Raw genomic sequence first — 18904 nt, forward strand, 5'->3', positions numbered from 1 at the left:
AATTGAAATATAAATAAATATAATAAATAAATAAGTAAATATATATATATATATATATATATATATATATATTAGAAACTGTCCGTGGAAATTATTATCATTATTATTATTATTGCAATTATTATTATTATTATTATTATTATTATTATTATTATTATTATTATTATTATTGTTATTATTATAATTAACAATATTATTATGATTTTGTGAAAATTAAATGTTGATTATCAACATTTAATTTTCACAATAACAATATTATTATGGTCTTGTGAAAATTAAATGTTGCACAAGACCATATAGCTTTATTATATATAGGATTATTATTATTATTATTATTTATTGTTATTATTTTTTTTTAAATTATTATTATTATTATTATTGTTGTTGTTGTTGTTATTGTTGTTGTTGTTGTTTTTGTTGTTGTAGAAATGTACAAATGCTATTATTATTATTATTATTATTATTATTATTATTATTATTATTATTATTATTATTATTGTTATTGTTATTATTATTATTATTAAATTATTAAATTATTATTATTGTTGTTGTTGTTGTTGTAGAAATGTGCAAATGCTATATAGGATGAGTGTATTTAATAAAATCAGAAAATTAGAGAAATAAAAATCTGGAGGAATGGAAAAATGGAAAACTGAAAAAATGGAGAAGGAAAACTGGAAAAATGGAGAAGGAAAACTGGAAAAATGGAGAAAGAAAACTGGAGAAATGGAAAACTGGAAATGAAAAAACAGATAAATGAAGTAAACGACCCCTATACATTTGTAAATTTTTTTTAATATTGTATAGGAGAAGAGGGAGTTCGAGTTGGAAGTTGAGAAACCACCAACTTTCTTTAATATTGTTTGGCCAAGTTTGGGACTAAAGATGGCCAAACCACCAAACTCGAGGGACCTTAGCTGGTATTAACTCTTTTCGTATAAGTCAAATGACAATATTACCCTCCATTTTGACGGCTAAGACGGGAGGAAGTAACGGAAGGACGCTAGAAGGTAACTTTTCACAACTCGGAGGATGACGGATGGTAATTACGGAAGTTAGGGACCATGGATGGCGATGCCACCAAACTCGAGGGACCATAGGTGGTATACTAATATTTATTATATATATTTTTAAAATATTTTCAACATAAAAGAATCTAAGCCCCGATCATCGTGGTTCAAACCTAGTTGATCGCTCATTATTGGCATATTTCATAAACCAGATATGCTTTTAATAATTTATTAAATGAAATTAGAAATCTAGAATCAACATATTAAAATCATTATATTTCCAAAAACGATTTTCTTAATTTATTAAATTAAATTAGAAATAAATAATCAAGATATTAAAATCATTAGCGTTAGAACTGATTTTTATATTTTATTTAACTTAAAATAGATGTCAAAAATCAAGATATTAAAATCGTTATTGTCCTAGAATCGGTTTTCATATTTTATTAACTTAAAATAGATATCAAGAATCAAGATATTAAAATTGTTATAGTCTTAGAAACAATTTTCATAATTTATTAACTTAAAATAGATATCAAGAATCAAGATATTAAAATCGTTATAGTTTAATTTTATAATTCATTAACTTAAAATAGATATCAAGAATCAAAATATTAAAATCGTTATATTTTTAAAAATAATTTTCATTTTTTTTTGAAATATTCATGATTCTTTCTCAAACATCTTTATTCGAACCTATAGTCTTTGAAACAATTTTCATAATTTATTAACTTAAAATAGATATCAAGAATTAAGATATAAAAATCGTTATAGTCTTAAAAATATTTCATAACTTATTAACCTAAAATAGATATTAAGAATTAAGAATTAAGATATTAAAATCATTATAGTGGTAGAAACGATTTTCAAAATTAATTTACTTAAAATAGATATCAATATAGTTTTGGAAACGATTTTCATAATTTACTAAATTAAATTAGACACTAAAATCATAGAGATGGTTTCCATAATTTAGTGTATTTAAAGGGGGTACAAATTTTGATTTTTGAGAAAATATTCTATACTAGTGATAATCAACTTTTGTTGTGATTATATAGTGAGTCAATTAGATACAGTCAAGTCGACATTTCCATTTTGCCCCATTTTCCCAAGACCCAACACCGTCATGGCTTCCGACAGATCTGAATCCACCGCTAACGGCGGCGAAATGCCATCCCCAACTCCGGCGCTTCAAACTCCCCGGAAAATCGCACTGATAACTGGCATCACTGGCCAAGACGGCTCATACCTCACTGAACTTCTCCTGGACAAAGGCTATGAAGTTCACGGCCTCATTCGTAGATCTTCGAATTTTAATACGCAGAGGATCAATCACATCTACATCGATCCCCACAATGCTCACAAGGCGCGTATGAAGCTCCACTACGCCGACCTCACCGACGCCTCCTCTCTCCGCCGCTGGCTCGACACCATCCTTCCCGACGAGGTCTACAACCTCGCCGCTCAGTCTCACGTCGCTGTCTCCTTCGAAATCCCTGATTACACCGCCGACGTGGTCGCCACCGGCGCGCTCCGCCTCCTGGAGGCGGTGCGGTCCCACATCTCGGCCACCGGTAGGTCTCATATGAGGTACTACCAAGCCGGGTCGTCGGAGATGTTCGGATCCACTCCGCCGCCGCAGTCGGAGTCGACTCCTTTCCATCCGAGATCTCCCTACGCGGCGTCGAAATGCGCGGCTCATTGGTACACCGTGAATTACCGGGAGGCCTACGGGATCTTCGCGTGCAACGGCATCCTGTTCAACCACGAATCCCCGAGACGCGGGGAGAATTTCGTGACCCGGAAGATCACCCGGGCCGTGGGGCGGATCAAAATCGGGCTCCAAAGCAAGCTCTTCCTGGGGAACTTACAGGCGTCAAGGGACTGGGGATTCGCAGGGGACTATGTGGAAGCAATGTGGATGATGCTTCAGCAGGAGAAGCCGGACGATTACGTGGTGGCCACGGAGGAGTCTCACACCGTGCAGGAGTTCTTGGAGGTGGCGTTTGGGTATGTTGGGCTGAACTGGAAAGATCACGTCGTGATTGACAAGCGCTACTTCCGGCCGACGGAGGTGGATAATCTGAAAGGCGATGCCAGCAAGGCGAAGAAGGTGTTGGGGTGGAAACCCAAAGTGGGATTTCAGCAGCTGGTGAAGATGATGGTGGATGAAGATATCGATATGGCTAAAAGGGAGAAGGTTCTTGTAGATGCTGGATACATGGATGCCCAGCAACAACCTTAATCACTTCCATTCAACTCAACGGTAGCTACAAACAATATCATTTATCTGTTGTTTTCCAGAATCACTTTTCTTCTTCTTCTTCTTAATATACATCGAGTTTTAGTCATTGAGTTCATCATTCAAAATTACAGTAGTTTACTACTTATTATCCAGTTTTACTGCAATTAAGAAATGGTTTGAATTGGTTGTGTCGGCGGCACATACATTTTACATTTCAGCTTATAATGTCACATTTTTTTTTTCTTATTTGTGTTGCTTAGAGCAGCTAGGGTGTGTGAGTGTGTCCAATCTACTGCCTGTTTGGTAAAATGGTTGTTAACTGATTGTGTTAATTAGAGGGTATAAATAGTTGATAATATTAGCTGATTATAAAAAAGTGTTTGGTAACCAAACTAGCTATTAGTTGATAGCTGTTTGGTATAATTTATTTTCTCAAAAAGTTAATTGAAAAAGTTGTTTGGAGTAACTTTTTTAATTTTAGCCTTTTGAAATTGCAAAAAGCAAATTAACCAAATATTTATATTGATATTTTAACTAAATCAAACAATTAATAATGATCAATAAGCCAAAATTGGCTTATAGGCCAATTTTTTTTACCAAACAGGGCTATTGGCGTGATAAGGAATGGGAAGTACAATCTATAATTAAAACGAAAAAAGAAAAGGGATGGAAAATGTGCTAGTAAGTTTCTAAGCAATCTTCTGCCCGTCATCAGTGTCGCTTTGCAAAGAGTCGGATCTGCGAGCATCTTCTGGGTTCACAGAGGCTACTGTAAATGGCTTGATAGAAGATCGAAGTGATTCTGGTCCTTCAGACTCGATCCTCTTGCACAACGCATCGCAGTTGCTGATTACCTCAGTCAATCTCCCTTTCAACTCTCCAAGTTCCACTTGTAATACATGTACTGCAGTGCAATTGAATGAAAGGTTTAATAAGAATGAAGTTTTGTGAATATGCTTAAGCTGTTATCACAAGGGCTTTTTCTTTTCTCCCATCAGCATAATAGTTGTCATTTTTTCAAAGAAAATTAGATACTCCATATACCTTCTGACAGATGCTGTGATGTTGCTTTCATTGCTGAGACTGAGTAGTTGTATCGCTGAAGAAGCTTAATTGCCAATGCATCTACTACTTCTATTTTGTTATCTATCTCTTCCTGCATCAATCACCAAGAAATGGAAATGTTTTATTCCAAGAATTTCTTCATTTTTCCTGTTTTAGCAAAAAACACTTGCACCTTGTTCACTATGTGTATTTAAACAAAAAGGGAGAAAAAGAAAGATGTTTCAGGGGGAATATACTTTTTTTTAGTGTTTAGTTTTGTTTAGATTGTCATAATCGGAAAAAGCTGTAAAATAAGTTAAAACACTTAATACAGGACAAGACTTCAGACATTGAATACAAATGTCTTCAGCATCTTATTCTATTCCATCCTTTTAGGTGCTTCAAGACAAATGATTTACACATTGAACACAAGTAGTAGATAGTGAAAAAATCAACAACCTCAAACAATCAATCAAGTTTCTTTACAGTTGCATCAGCCTATGGTCTCAAATCTGGACCCTTTTTTTTGGGTACATTAAGTGATGAAGTTATAGACTGAAAGCACACAAGTGAAGCTGCTGATATAATGGAGCTTGTTTTATGTGAGGAAAATAGGCTGTTAACAAGAAGATAAATGTTGAAGCACTTTAATGGTTTTTGGTCCTAAGTGAAAGCCTGAAATGGACTCTTCAAGTGGTGTATAAGTCACTAGCATGAGTAAATATTAATGTACCCAGCAAGCATATTTTTTTTTGTACCTCCAAAGCTTCTCTGACCCACCAAAGATAGACTGAAAACAAAGTGTAGGCTAAGAGAACACAGGGAGAAAACTAAAAACAAAATGAATGAAGAAAGCTGGTTTTAGATGGCTATAAATTACTTTCTTAGAGATTGAATCCCATATAAGATGGGAGTGAACATATTACTCAAAGACAAGAGTATACACGGAAATCTGGCAGAGATCCAATCTTCTAACTCTCAGGTTAACCTCACCAGAAAACAATCAAACATGAAGAGATGACTTTTCAACATTGACTGCCTCAAAGATGCATGATATGTGGCAAACCTGTTTTTTATTGATCGTCTGGACCTTATCCTCTTGCCAATTACGGTATGTGGAGAAGAGCTCCAGTAGGACTTTTGGGTCTACACAACCTATAACAAGCACACAAGTATTGACATCATTATTCACCAAAATTATCTCTGCCCACCCCCCCCCCCCCCCCCCCCCCCAAAAAAAAGTGTCTATTTGTTGTTTCATGACCTTATTTTGTACTACCATAACAAAGAGTGCAGAATAACATGAATATAATCGAGTTGAGCAATGGAGAACAGTTAGCAATCCATTAAAATTCTAAACATTAAACAACCATATGCCTGCAGTTCACCCTCAACTCCAAAGTCCAACAGTCTTCAGCTCTTGCACGACTCCAGGTGTCTCTCTCGCTTACTGCTTGCCTTACAAACACACATGCGTGCACCCAGTATTCCCTAAAAATTGCTTGATTAAGTTATAGACAGACAACTATTGCCATTGTGGGTTTCAAGCCAGAAGACATCAATAGGGTACGGCCTCTGGGCACTAACCATTCTAATTAGTACACTCCTCTTGATTAAAGAATAGATACAAATGAAAATTAGCATCTTTGAATTGAACATTCTGCAGAAGATGATTCTGCTACTTCTTGAAATGATTGAACAAAATAAAACGTGATGGAAGAGGGTTGATGCAATGGTATCTACCAGACCAGAAGCATAGACTATAATTCATAGCATAGGATCCTTTTCGACAGAAAGTGAATATGGTTCTTGTGCCAAGGATAGTGGGCATTCCATTACCATTTATCACAACAGAATTAGTCCACTCTCTAGCTTCAGCTCTAAGACATGCTTGCTAATTGCCATAGTTATAAATTTATTGGTTGGATAGTTTACTGTTTACTACTTCAGTTTGGCAGAGATTTTAAACACTTGCATTCACTTCTCTAAAACTGACTGCCAAGAGATGCAAATAGATCAAAAACTCCACCTCAAGTTCAATTACGTGCACATTTTTAAAACACAAGAACTACTCGTATGATCTTTTCGAAATAAAATATTCAACAAGAAGAAGTATAAGCACCCTCTTTAAATACCTGAATTCGAAGCATATGGCGTCTTTCTCACCAATATGTCTGTCAGACTACTCTCTGCTAGTGGCGACGTCAGGATCGGCTTAGACTGCGAAATTGCGAATACAAACACACGCACACTTGAGCTCAACAATGATCGAACAAACAATTAAAAGCCAAAAACAAAATGAAGGCTCACAATTTGAAGGGACCTCAGCCTCTCCAAGACAGGATCTACGCCTTCAGCGCGCTCCGAAACCGTGGTAATCTCATCGACCGGCCTCTTAATTAAATCATAAAAAGTAAAATAATAAGAAAATTTCAATGATTTTCAAATTAACTGGGGAGTTCAGAGGTTGAATTTGAATAAGTACCTGTGAGCTCGAGAGAACTGACTCTGATGCACCCATGGATAGGGTTCTTTTCGAGAGATTCCGATGACCTGTCCTTGCTTGGAACTTGGAAGACGACTATCGCCGATCGAATCGAAGTATCGAACCGCCGAGTCAGTCCGGTTGTTCTGCGACCATCTAATGGGTGGGGGCGGGTCATTTTGCCCCGACTGTTTCTAACGAATTTTATAATTTCTAGATGGGAAAATACCTGAGATTATTTACACTTCAAAGTTCAACCATTCTAAGCAACTTTACATTCACCACTTATAAATAATCACCTTTTAACGTCACAATTATATGTTTGAATTGTTATTACATGTTTTTTATATGATATTTTGCCACATCAAAATAACTTGTAATTTTACAATATAACATTTTCATTTACACTTTTAACTATGTATTTATTTATTATTATTAAAGTACGGAGTAATTTTTTTGTGAGTAGCATGTCGATGGTAACTCCCTTGTATTACTTCCCATAACTGACACTTGTGTGTTAATAAGAAGTGGAGGACTAGTGATATCGATATACGGAACGTATATAACAACTTTTTGACATTTTTCAACACCAGTAGTGTATTTTTTGACCTTCGGAACTAAAAAGTAAACCCTATTTGGACGAACAAGCAACACGTGAAGTGTAATCTCAATCATCACATCCATATGAATTTCTTCAGCACTAACATGTGGCGTAACCGACTTGACTGACTTGTAGTGAGCGCAACATGTCCATTGTCAACGAGAATTTTCACATATACTCACTGGTCCAGTTCTATATAAGATAGCTTGTTCCACAGTAGAGGAGATTTCAAATTTAGAACATTTTTAACATTTGCCTACTTGTTGAGGGCTTTTCGACCTTCTTAACTCCTGAACCTCGTGTGTCAATAATTATATATATAAAAACTCATCTTTTATTAACAAGTACATATTAATCTCTAATGTAGTAACTTAAGATAATTAAGTATGAAAATTCAGTTCCAGTTTGGACATGAATATTTTATTTTTTTTCAAATTATATTCTTAAAATTATTCAAATTTAACATTCAACTTTAAAATCAAATATTCATACTTTTAGTGGTGGTGGTGATTAAAAAAAAAGGTTCTACATGGTTCCTATAATTTGCAAATCAAATTTGAAATCGTTATATGATTTTGATTCAGTTTTAGTTTTAATGTGTGTAATATTTAGTTTAATTTAAATTGAACGGATGTTATTTCTATCGAAATTATTATGTACATTATCTCAAAATATCATTTGAACCAAACACTTCTTAGGAGATCATAAAACCATGAACTATATATGTAAGTTGTTTTATTGGTGTTTTCCTCCTCTTTTGAGGTTTTATTTGGTAACCCTAAAAACAAAGTGAAACTTCAACCAAATTTCATGATTCCAGCCACATTAGAACAGGAATTCTCTTGGCTTCAATCACATAAAAATTTGAAACCTTAATTCAAAATCTGTGAATTGATACAGAATTTCAAAAGTTAATTAGAAAACACATCCTTCTAATACACATACCCGGCAAAAAAACTGAATAACTGAAAAGAAAAACCGTCCCTGTATCCCTCTGATCTGTAGATAAGAACGACACCTCTCAATCCGATTCACCTTATAATCGACGACTATATACAATCCACGTTTCAATCCCCTTTCAATCGAATCAACCAATGGGATTTGAGAAACTTGGATTGAAGTGATTCTTGCCGGTTATAAATATGGAAAGATACGGCTGCAATGATCATAGAGTTGTGTGGTGACGTTTCTACAGAGGTGTTTGTGATTGTTGCAATGGCGTCAATCGGAGAAGTGGAGAAACCTAATCTGGAGCAGCCGGCCGGGGAGGCTCAAGCGGCGGCGAAGCCTGTTAAGGAGAAGAAGGTCAGGGTTCCGAAAGAGAAAAAGGCTAAAGCCGCCAAAACTGCGACTCATCCTCCTTACTTTCAGGTGCGCATACAGTTTCAATTACTCGTATTTGATTATGCATTTATGCCCTATTGATTTTGATCGAACTCATCGATTCGAACCGGTTGCGTCGATTGCCGAGAAATTCTCTGTTATTTTTATGTGTGTTTAAGCTGAGAAACATGATTGATTTCAGAAACGGAATTTGTAGAAATTGAATTGGTTGAATTGATGTTTAATCGGAGCAGTGCGATTGAGTTTTGGAAATGAAATTTGTGCAGATGATCAAGGAGGCTCTGTCGGCTCTGAACGAAAAGAACGGCTCGAGTCCATACGCGATCGCGAAGCACATGGAGGAGAAGCACAAGGGCGAACTGCCGGCGAATTTCCGGAAGATTCTGGGCCTGCAACTGAAGAACAGCGCCGCTAAGGGCAAACTGATCAAAATCAAGGCTTCCTACAAGCTATCCGAGGCGGGTAAGAAGAACAAAACGGCAGCGAAGAAGCCGAAATCGAGCAGTGCCGCCGCGGCGCCCAAAGCGGTTGAGGAAGCGAAGGCGGCGGCGGTGAAGAAGGGTGGTATCCAGAAGAAAGTTACGGCTAAGAGGAGCAAGAAATCTACTCCGACGAAGCCGAAGCAGCCCAAGTCTATCAAGTCTCCGGCGAAGAAAACCAGGAAGGCCGTTGCTGCATGAGAGTTGTGTATATATACAGTTTAAATACATAATTAAAACGAATAAAGCTACTGTGTGAATTACCTCCCTATTAAATGTAAGAAAAGTCCTCTTTTTCTGTATATGTTTGTAGGATTATAACATCTTAGATCTTTGTTTCTGCAAATTATGTAATCAAACTTGTTTGCAGCTTCAAATTACTTAGCTAAACATCAACCTAAACCCTTACCCTCAATAACATATCTCTCCCAAATGGAAGAGCAATATACAATCAATCATCTTAACAGATCTCCCAAGACCCAAGATGGTAAAATATTACGCAGTAAAGTTTAATATACAAGAATGAAGGCACACCATCAAAGCAATAAATACCCAGAAAAATATACATTCCTTCTTCCCACATCTTTACTACAAAATAGAAATCAAGCTGCGCTTGAAGCTATAGCTCGGTGAAGTACGGGTTCTTCCAAAGTCGAGCCCAAACACTTCCTTTGGAGCCTTCTCCACCTCCATGAACCTCACGAGCTTCGCAACTAAGTAGGCACTGTCAGAGATGTGGTTCATATCGTCGGTCCTGGTCCACAACCGGTTAACCAACTGCACCCTCCGGGTTTTTGAAGTAAGCCCGATTCCCCACTTCAGGTAGAGGCTCACGCGTTCTTGTTCTGTTAGCTTCTTCAGCATTTGCTTCGTCAGCATCCGTTTCTCTGCTCGAAGATCCTTAATGCTGTTTTTCGTTTTAAATAAAACAAGATTCTTAAACACCTTTTCTAGCTAAAAAAAAAAAGGTTTTCGGATTGGGATTTAGTATACTATTATTACCTTTGTTCAATTGATAAGATACGTCCATTCAAGACCGTCTTCTGGCCACGAACATATGCGTCCTTGAGGAAGGAGAGTCTCCTCAACTCTACCTCCATATAGATAGAGTCAGAGGAATCGCCTTGGAAAAGTAGGAAGAAATATGTTCGGTGAACAAGCGAAACATTGCAAACATGCCACAGTTCGATTATCTCTTTTCGGAGTCTCTTGAATTCCGATGGCCAATTGGTAAGACTTCTGAGTTCATCTTCTATTGGGTCCAGGCCGACATCTTTTACACTCTTTTTTGGCTTATCTGCCCCTCGCTCAGTTTGCTTAACCTGCAGCATACAAACATCACACTTACTTCCAAAAGTTTTCACGTGCAAAATACAAATTGTTGCATAATCTGAAAAAGTAAAAATGGCCTCGAGTTTCTCTCTTTTAATGGATTTTGCTTAACTGAGTCATGATTTAGATACAAAAAGAGATAAACCATAAAAGCTCAGGGGCGACTATTGACTCCTTGTGCTTCAGTAGGTTGAGAAAGTAGTTATGAACAGATACTGCACTGTATCTGTTATCTGTTCATAACTACTTTGCTTAACTGAGTCGACCTTGTGGTCTAGTGGCACCAAGTTGCTCCCCATATAGGAGGTTGTGGATTCGAGCCTTAGGGGAGGCAGACTATTGACTCTTAGTTATGAACAGATACTTCATTGTAACTTGAGTCAGTAGTACTCAAAAAAAAAAAAAAAAAGCTCAGGGGGCGAGGGGCGGGGGTCGGGATAATAGATAGCACTCACAGCCACAGCAAAATCAGTGACGTCCTCCTCACGTTGAAAAGCAGTCATTTCCTTAGTCCCCGCATCGCATGTATAGCCAGTAATAGCATTATCATCATCGGAAGTTTTCTCTTTTGGCGGTGCTTCAAGCTGAATATCAACACCGCTGTCTGCAGAAAGAGTGAAATGCTCTTCTTCCATGGAGGCTTTGATGCTTGCTCCAGAGTTGAACGAAGAAATTTCCTTTTCAAAACCCTGAGGTTCTTCATTCAATTTTCTCTCTGAGCCAGTGTCCTCAGGGTATTCTTCCTCTTCGTTCCATGGAGATGATGGATCGATAACTAGATCTGCTTCACAGCTTCTACTTATCGTTATTCTTGAGCCTCTCAAGTCAGATGAATCACTTTCCATCGGTAACTCCTCATCTACCTTTGATGCGTCTTGTGCCGATTTTCCGCCATCCTCGAATGACGGTGACGCTAATTCTTGCTCATCCTCAACAGGTAAGACCGATTCTCGATTAGATTTCCCGTCTTCATCGAATGATGATGCAAATACTAATTTGTGGTCTAATTTCAATGGCACTAACGATGATCCGCTATCTTCCTCGATTGGAGGTGATGCTGGTATACTGTACGGCGATAGATTTCCCCGAGCTGTTTTTCCAATAGCAATTCTTGCTGAAAATCCACTGTTTTCTTCAAGAAACGGATAGCTCAATCTTACCGGTTCATTAACTTCTGAATCTTCTATATCAATACACCGAACTTCCTTGCATAGATCCTCCGAAATCCTATCACTTTGTTTTTCTAGATCATCCCATCCCTGACAAGAATCGGTTTCACTATAGGTTGAGCTACTAACTATTACTCGTTGAGAAGAATTGTTATGAAGGAAATCCTCTTCAAAGCTCGAGACACGTATAAATTGCTCGTCAGAGCTACTCCGGCTGTGTCCATCGGAACATGTTCTGACGTCAGCATCCATCGAGTGAGGAACCGTCATAATGGACATCTCGGGTGCAGGGCACTGATCATCCGCTGACCTTAGTACTCGCAAATTCGGGTAGTTCCCCAAACCAACCTGGAGAACGGTACGTAGAAGAACTTTAGCCCGAAGAAATGAAATATAGATGGTAAACATAAGTTTCGATGGTTATATTTACCCGTATCACTGAACTTTCATCATCCCGAACCTGGAGAAACATTAGAAAACTTTAGCCAGGAGTGTTAAGGAATATATATTTGATATATAGAATCTTTATATATTAGGCAGTTTAGGGTTTTAGGTAGGTAGGACATATGAAAACTTGTTTCCTATTCATAGTCTTCTAGCACCTATTTATATGGCTTTGTATTCTCTGTTCTATATGACAGTTTGAGACAATATACGACAGCACATTAGAAACTCTCTCTCTTCACTTTCGTAACAAGGAGAAAGGGAAAACAGATAGTTTTCGATGGTTATATTTACCCGTATCACTGAACTTTCATCATCCCGAACCTGGAGAAACATTAGAAAACTTTAGCCAGGAGTGTTAAGAAATATATATTTGATATATAGAATCTCTATATATTAGGCAGTTTAGGGTTTTAGGTAGGTAGGTAGGACATGTGAAAACTTGTTTCCTATTCATAGTCTTCTAGCACCTATTTATAAGGCTTTGTATTCTCTGTTCTATATGACAGTTTGAGACAATATACGACAGGACATTAGAAACTCTCTCTCTTCACTTTCGTAACAAGGAGAAAGGGAAAACAGATAGTTTTCGATGAATATATTTACCCGTATCACGGACTTCCTTTCCTCCCCGAGCATTTGCTTCAAATCCCTAACTTGAGCTTGAGCAATGTCACGCTCCATTCTCAATTCTTTTACCTCCTTCTCAAGCTAGAAAGAACAAAGAGTGATAATGCATCTAAGATATTCATAATCTCCCCGGGTGAAGTAATGAAGTAATCGATTACCTTTTCGATTTGCAGATCCTTCTCTTGCAACAAAGCAGCATTATCCGACGTTTCAAAATTCTCAGAGGTTGGACTCTTCAACTCACTCTCGAGCCTCGCCAACTCCCTTTGCAAATGCTTTACTAAAATTTTGTCCGACATAACTACATTGACTTGAGCATTAGTAGTCACTTCCTTGGCACAACTAGCAAAAAGAAGCGTATTTCTGGATTGCTCAACATGAGACCGTGCAGGGCTCATCGTACAGATGATCGCTGTCTTGGCATTGCCTCCTAAGGATGTTTGTAGTATCCGAGTTAGCTTCGAATCTCTGAAAGGAATGTGCCCGTTTCTCCCCTTGCTGTTTCCCGTCACACAACCCCATTAAAAAAAAAAAAACAAAAAACAAAAAAAAAAATTAGTAGAATATTTTGGCGTAAAGCTAGTTCCCATTTTTATTTTTCCAAACACAGAAGAAAATATGTTGAATTGTGAAAAGTAAAGGGAAGTTAATGACCTTAATTTGCGAATCACAGTGCCCAGGGTCAATAAACTACGGTTTATATGACAGCCTTCTTTCAGCCGGGCCCCAGCTGATAAAGATTGAGATGCACGCTCACTTCCGGCCAAATCAACAAAATTCTGTATTAGAATGCGAAAAAACAAGATAAGTAATCCTCAATAGTGTGTAGTACAAATGAATATAGTCTAGAAAGCGAATTTCGTAAAAGAGATGCAACATACCACGGTAGCTATAAGAGAGTTTGAATTGTCCCTCCCTAAGAATTCGCGAACTGAGCTTTCGACGGTCTGCAACGATTCATCAGTTCAGTGAAACTCTAATAACTTTATAAGGACTTAAGCTCATTAAACCGATACACAAGACTGATATTCAACAAGCATACCAATCTGATTATTTGGTGAGATCGAGAGCTCGTTTCATTTAGGTTCGTTTCCCCAATCTGTCTTTGAGCTGTGAAAAGTTGATCGAAACTTTCAGCAACACATAGAGAAATTGAAGCATGTGCTCCATCTCAACTAAAAGCTGGCTCTGATACCAAATTGAAGCATGTGCTCCATCTCAACTAAAAGCCTAAGCTGATAGTTGGGTTGCACATTAATGGTTATATGCTCACAGAGCCACAACCACTAGTTAAGGTAAAAATTACTAAGGTCCCCGTTAGGCCGTTACCTTCGCATATGGAAAGAAGATCCACCACATGGTTCCAGTCCTCCACAGTTTCTTCAGTGAGTTTCTCAACAACCGTCCCTCTCTGGTAAAAGTACCCATTTGTCATCACGCAAAAATATCTCTTCTGAACCAATTAGTTCATCGGGGAAAAACATCACTCACCTCGGGATCATCCAGAAGTCTAAGTGGAGTGACATCTGAAGAGAGAAGGTCCCTAACAGACTCGTTGTAGATCTCCATAGCCGACAACTTCAAAACATAATCTCTCTCGGTATGCTGGAGAAAAGCAAAACAGCACACCATATAAGCAAGTAAGATTACAATAAACGCCACAATTGATCAAACATTTAACCTTTAACTTACTTTTTGTATATGGTCATATATATCGGAAATGGCATACTCTGTAATTCCAGTCATGGTATACGTCTTTCCACTGCTCGTTTGTCCATACGCAAAAACACTTGCTGGAGAGTACATTGATTACAACATTAAAAACAAATGGAACAGTAAAAGATTATATAGTACCAGAAACCGGTGAAAACTGAAAAGAAGGCAAGATAATGTCTTCTCTCAACTCACAATTGAATCCATTAACAACGGATAGAGCAACTTCCTTAGCTGCTTCCTCGTACACCTTTCTCGTGGAGCAATCACTGTTAAATACCCTGTCTAGAACCAAAACCACAATCCAAGAATTACAAAGGAAAACACAAATTAGCTTCAGAACTCTTTAGACTACAATCAACTAATCAGACAAAAATACAAGATGATGATCAAAATCCCAAATTTAAAATTTAAAATTTCAAGAACTGATCATTTGCTTACCAAATCCATAGACGGAGGGATACATAGACCTCTCAGAAGCCGAGAGATCAACATTCCTGTAAACAATGGTGGTTTGATTGACACACCCCCAATCCGAAACATCATTCCTTAAAATCTCCTTGTGATTCAAAGGCCTTAGCCGCACCGACACCAAAATCCTCTCCCCTCTCATCGTCTCTTCTCCTCCTCCCTCCATGCCACCTTTTTCTTCCCAAAGCACATATGACTACAAAATTCCACACAATAATTTTTCAATGCATTGAACAAAAAAAACACAGATGGGCCTCCATAATAATATCACTGGAAACAACACAATTTATAAGTCAAGAATGGCGCTTTCTCCTTCTTCATTTATATACACTGCCCTCCTTGTCTTCTTCCGTTCATTTCCAATACCCATATATTTTATATAAATAAAAATTCAATTTTTTTCCCGTATTTGTTAATGATGATGGGGCGTGGGGCGGATGTAACTCACTGGTCCCCAATTACAGACTGTCACAAGTGTCTTGATTCTCCATTTAATGTTCCAGAAAATTTAAAAATGGAGGATTAGGTCGAGAATTTCATGTCTGTATTTGAAACCAAAAACATTTTATACAATTTATACGATAAAAATAAAAATAAAGATAAAAAATCTCTCTCTTTCACCTGGGAAAAATGGAGAAAAATTCTTCCTCAGCCTCTGGGTCGTTTTCTTGGATGCTTGATGTGACGCTTCGATTTATTAAAAGATATATAATATAGATATATAATATATATGCCTACGTAATTGTACGTATAGGTAAGGGATTGACGAACTCTCTGCTTCTTGAAGATAATCCACAGCTGCCCAGAAAAACAGAGAGTTGACAATGGCAGTTGTTTCTTGGCCCTTTTCACCGTTTGGTTGGGGGCAATTTTCCTTTTGGTATTTTGTGTTTGTTATAATCTCCTTTCCACCCCCCATATTTTTACACCACATTCATTCTCCATTTTTACTACAATTTTTTTTAACACTGATTTCTCGATTTCGTTGAACTATATTATGGACCAGGTTAATTTATCCTAAACTCATGAGAAGATATAATCAAATCGATTTAATTTTGAAATTTAATACTAAACTGTATGTTTTTGTGCCAAGGTTTTTTAGATGAATGTTGTTTGTTTTATTTATAGTACACATAAATACATAATCATATGCTATTGTTCCTCTACCCAATTATTGTCACATTTCAACCATTTTAGTGGTTAATGGACAATATTATTTAATTTTGCAATTATAAGTGCTAATCATATAGCAAAGACAAAATAAACAACTGCATTTTTGGTTTCCCAATATGTGGTCAATGAGAAATGCAAGCATATGAACTTTGATATCTTGTAGATTTTGGATTAGGGAACAATTTAATTAGAATAATTTAATAATAACAATTTAATTAGGATAATTTAGTAACAACATTAGTATAATACTCTTGTACCATTTATTTTAGAATAAAATTTAGTAATAGCATTAGTATAATACTTTTGTACCATTTTTTTTTTCCTTTGAAAAGATGCATGAGTGGTTGGCAATATAATTAGCTGGTAACTAATACGGAGTATTTGATAAATGATTGATTTATACAATAACTTATTGTGTTAGTTTGATAGTTAAACAAATCAAGTTTTGCTTGATAAGCCATTTTCTAAATACATCGACAAATCTTTAAATTTTGAAAAATATTAATTCAAAATCAATACATACCAATCTCAATAAGATTTACAATGAAATTTGCAGATCCCATATAAAGAATTAAGTAGTGTTGACAATAATGATTGAATATGAACATTTTGTTGTTTAGAGAAATAAACAATTCTGACTATCTTAACTAATTAAATCCTGAAAATGGGGGTGTTATTGGCTCTTTGCGTTTCAGTAGGTTGAGAAAGTATATGAACAGATACTACATTGTAATAGAGCTAGTAGCATTCAAAAAAAAAAAAAAAAACTAATTAAATCATGTAAGCTAATAATTTTATACTTCAACAACATATATTATTTATAATTTTAAAAATAAAAAATAGAATTTTAGCCACTTAATTATTCTTGTTTAGTTATTTTAGTCTTTGATAAATGTCAATTGCAAAATTAGTTCTTAATGTAGCCGAATATGTGTGATTTTAGTCTATTTATTAACATTTGGTGTCAACTACTAATGTTTTTTTACCTAGTATGTAACTCGATACAATATATGTAAAATACTTAATGGTAAAATTGTGTAACATAGTATTAAGTGTCAAATAAAACACAAATTGTAAGTGCCGATAAAGTTAGCACATATTGATCAAAATTGCATTTTTTTTTGGTTAGATCACGATGTGTTCTGAGTATGTCCTAACTATAGAAGGAAAATTTAGTTACACTGCGAACTAGTTTTACAATTGATAGTTATTATCGACGACTAAAGTGACTAAATGAGAATAATTGAGAGGTTAAAATACATTTTTCCTAGAAAATAATGATTTTTTTTAGTAATAAGAGCAAAATAGTAACAATATTATTTTGAGAGTTAATTTCAAATTTGGTTTTAGATTTATAGTTGGCAGTCCACTTTTTTTTTTTTTTTTTTTTTTTTTTAATCAAAACATCCACATTTGGTTATAGTATTATTGTAACATGAACATTTTTTGTCCTCTATCAACAAAACAGTTTTAATGCCGTTAAATACAAAGCCATTCCGATCTACAATTACAGGCTTTTTCAAAAAAAAAAAAATAAACATGAAAATATAGCGGGGTGAATTCACTAATCATAACTAAATTTCAAAGATTTTTTATAAAAATGATCAAAATGTTTTTGTATTTAACGACATTTCAAAGATTTTGTTGGTAGAGGACCAAAAATGATAATGCCACAATAATATTATAATCAAATGTGGATGTTTTGATAAAAAAAAAAATTAAAAGTAGACTACGACCTATAAATTTATGACCAAAAATAAAATTAACTCTTATTTTGATAAGTGATGAGAAATTCAAAATATTACTATGAATTTTTTTTTTAATTTTTTTTAAAAATAGAGGTCTAGTTGTCATTTTCAAGTGACTATATTCACCATTCTTTATATTGTGTGTATATTCAAATAGAGTGATGTAAATGCTAACAACCTCACATACACATCATCATAACTTTTGTTAACTAATTTGCTTAATTCCATAAACAAGTTGTTGTTTAATTTGTTGCTGATATGTGACAATATAACTATATATGATTAAACGTATGATTTCAATTACATGGTTGTTAACATTTCAATTCAATGGATTAGAACTCTAATGATGAATTGACACATAGTATCAAACCTAGATTTATCCAATTCCCTAAATGAAATGAAAAGCCCTAATACTTAATAATTGCAAATGGGAGGTCCTTTTCAATCATCAAAAAAATTGAAGGGTCCGGTTTGTAAAGTACGCAATGTCTAGCACAATTAAAAGTTTGACATTGGGGATTGTATATTTGTATACTATTCCATTGGTCATATGATGAGTTGATGACCTAATGTTATGATATGGTTTTATTCACTCCAATAATGTAATATTTATACACATTTATAATACTTGTGTAGCTTTTATTGATAAGTTCTTATTAAGAGAGGTCAATTCTGGTAAATAAACATAAAATAAAACATAAAATTATATAAATATGGTCATGTTTGGTAAATGGCTGTTAGATGTTAACTGATTGGGTTAATTTGATGGTATAACTAGTTGATAACATTAGCTGATTGTAGAAAAGTGTTTGGTAAATTAGCTGTTAGCTGATAGCTGTTTGGTATAATTTCTTTTCTCGAAAATCTAATTAAAAAAGTTGTTTCGAGTAGCTTTTCGAATTTTAGCATTTTGGTGTACAAAAAAATAAGTAATCAAACACTTATATTGATTTTTAAACCAAATCAAACAACTAATAGTGGTCAAATAAGCCAAAATTGGCCTATAGACTAACTAT

The 18904-nt window shown here is 35.5% G+C and overlaps 4 protein-coding genes across 6 annotated transcripts; 2 read left to right on the top strand and 2 right to left on the bottom strand.

Moving 5' to 3' along the window:
- Positions 1–2070: 2070 nt before the first annotated feature.
- On the top strand, positions 2071–3454 carry LOC109172749 (GDP-mannose 4,6 dehydratase 1). The gene has a single exon (XM_019321996.1). The coding sequence runs from the start codon at positions 2137–2139 to the stop codon at positions 3253–3255; it is 1119 nt and encodes a 372-aa protein (XP_019177541.1). The 5' UTR covers positions 2071–2136; the 3' UTR covers positions 3256–3454.
- A 388-nt stretch (positions 3455–3842) lies between these two features.
- On the bottom strand, positions 3843–6932 carry LOC109172437. The gene is made up of 6 exons (XM_019321592.1): positions 6785–6932; positions 6610–6693; positions 6435–6519; positions 5366–5454; positions 4300–4411; positions 3843–4159 (listed from the first exon to the last, which is right to left on the bottom strand). Exons 1-6 carry the CDS (start codon positions 6818–6820, stop codon positions 3945–3947), a joined length of 621 nt encoding a protein of 206 aa, XP_019177137.1. The 5' UTR covers positions 6821–6932; the 3' UTR covers positions 3843–3944.
- Positions 6933–8533: 1601 nt separating this feature from the next.
- Positions 8534–9531, top strand: LOC109172704 (histone H1). The gene is made up of 2 exons (XM_019321926.1): positions 8534–8756; positions 8996–9531. Exons 1-2 carry the CDS (start codon positions 8547–8549, stop codon positions 9407–9409), a joined length of 624 nt encoding a protein of 207 aa, XP_019177471.1. The 5' UTR covers positions 8534–8546; the 3' UTR covers positions 9410–9531.
- A 28-nt stretch (positions 9532–9559) lies between these two features.
- On the bottom strand, positions 9560–15791 carry LOC109172703 (kinesin-like protein KIN-7F). 3 transcript variants are annotated; one of them, XM_019321923.1, is made up of 16 exons: positions 15589–15791; positions 14938–15163; positions 14692–14781; positions 14476–14576; positions 14275–14388; positions 14113–14194; positions 13826–13893; positions 13665–13730; positions 13438–13562; positions 12942–13281; positions 12760–12864; positions 12448–12477; positions 12140–12169; positions 10996–12057; positions 10211–10530; positions 9560–10115 (listed from the first exon to the last, which is right to left on the bottom strand). In XM_019321923.1, exons 2-16 carry the CDS (start codon positions 15131–15133, stop codon positions 9797–9799), a joined length of 3048 nt encoding a protein of 1015 aa, XP_019177468.1. In that variant the 5' UTR covers positions 15134–15163; positions 15589–15791; the 3' UTR covers positions 9560–9796. The 3 variants fall into 3 exon arrangements, with proteins under 3 accessions (XP_019177468.1, XP_019177470.1, XP_019177469.1); XM_019321925.1 differs by lacking the exons at positions 12448–12477; positions 15589–15791 and having other exon boundaries at positions 14938–15344; XM_019321924.1 differs by lacking the exons at positions 12140–12169; positions 15589–15791 and having other exon boundaries at positions 14938–15344.
- Between the last annotated feature and the right edge of the window lie 3113 nt (positions 15792–18904).

The sequence above is a fragment of the Ipomoea nil genome, unplaced genomic scaffold (genome assembly GCF_001879475.1).
Source record: "Ipomoea nil cultivar Tokyo-kokei standard unplaced genomic scaffold, Asagao_1.1 scaffold0418, whole genome shotgun sequence".
Taxonomy (NCBI): domain Eukaryota; kingdom Viridiplantae; phylum Streptophyta; class Magnoliopsida; order Solanales; family Convolvulaceae; genus Ipomoea; species Ipomoea nil.

What these genes read in the sequence shown, in the direction of transcription:
- LOC109172749 (XM_019321996.1), top strand. Translation starts at nt 2,137, where the DNA reads ATGGCTTCCGACAGATCTGAATCCACCGCTAACGGCGGCGAAATGCCA.
- LOC109172703 (XM_019321923.1), bottom strand. Translation starts at nt 15,133, where the DNA reads ATGGAGGGAGGAGGAGAAGAGACGATGAGAGGGGAGAGGATTTTGGTG. An exon ending in AAAGGAAGTCCGTGATACGG is followed by an intron (nt 12,478 to 12,759) that starts GTAAATATATTC and finishes ATGTTTCTCCAG; the next exon opens with GTTCGGGATGATGAAAGTTC. An exon ending in ATGAAAGTTCAGTGATACGG is followed by an intron (nt 12,058 to 12,139) that starts GTAAATATAACC and finishes ACCGTTCTCCAG; the next exon opens with GTTGGTTTGGGGAACTACCC.
- LOC109172704 (XM_019321926.1), top strand. Translation starts at nt 8,547, where the DNA reads ATGATCATAGAGTTGTGTGGTGACGTTTCTACAGAGGTGTTTGTGATT. An exon ending in CTCATCCTCCTTACTTTCAG is followed by an intron (nt 8,757 to 8,995) that starts GTGCGCATACAG and finishes AAATTTGTGCAG; the next exon opens with ATGATCAAGGAGGCTCTGTC.
- LOC109172437 (XM_019321592.1), bottom strand. Translation starts at nt 6,820, where the DNA reads ATGGGTGCATCAGAGTCAGTTCTCTCGAGCTCACAG. An exon ending in CAGTTCTCTCGAGCTCACAG is followed by an intron (nt 6,694 to 6,784) that starts GTACTTATTCAA and finishes GATTTAATTAAG; the next exon opens with AGGCCGGTCGATGAGATTAC. An exon ending in AGACGATCAATAAAAAACAG is followed by an intron (nt 4,412 to 5,365) that starts GTTTGCCACATA and finishes TGATTGATGCAG; the next exon opens with GAAGAGATAGATAACAAAAT.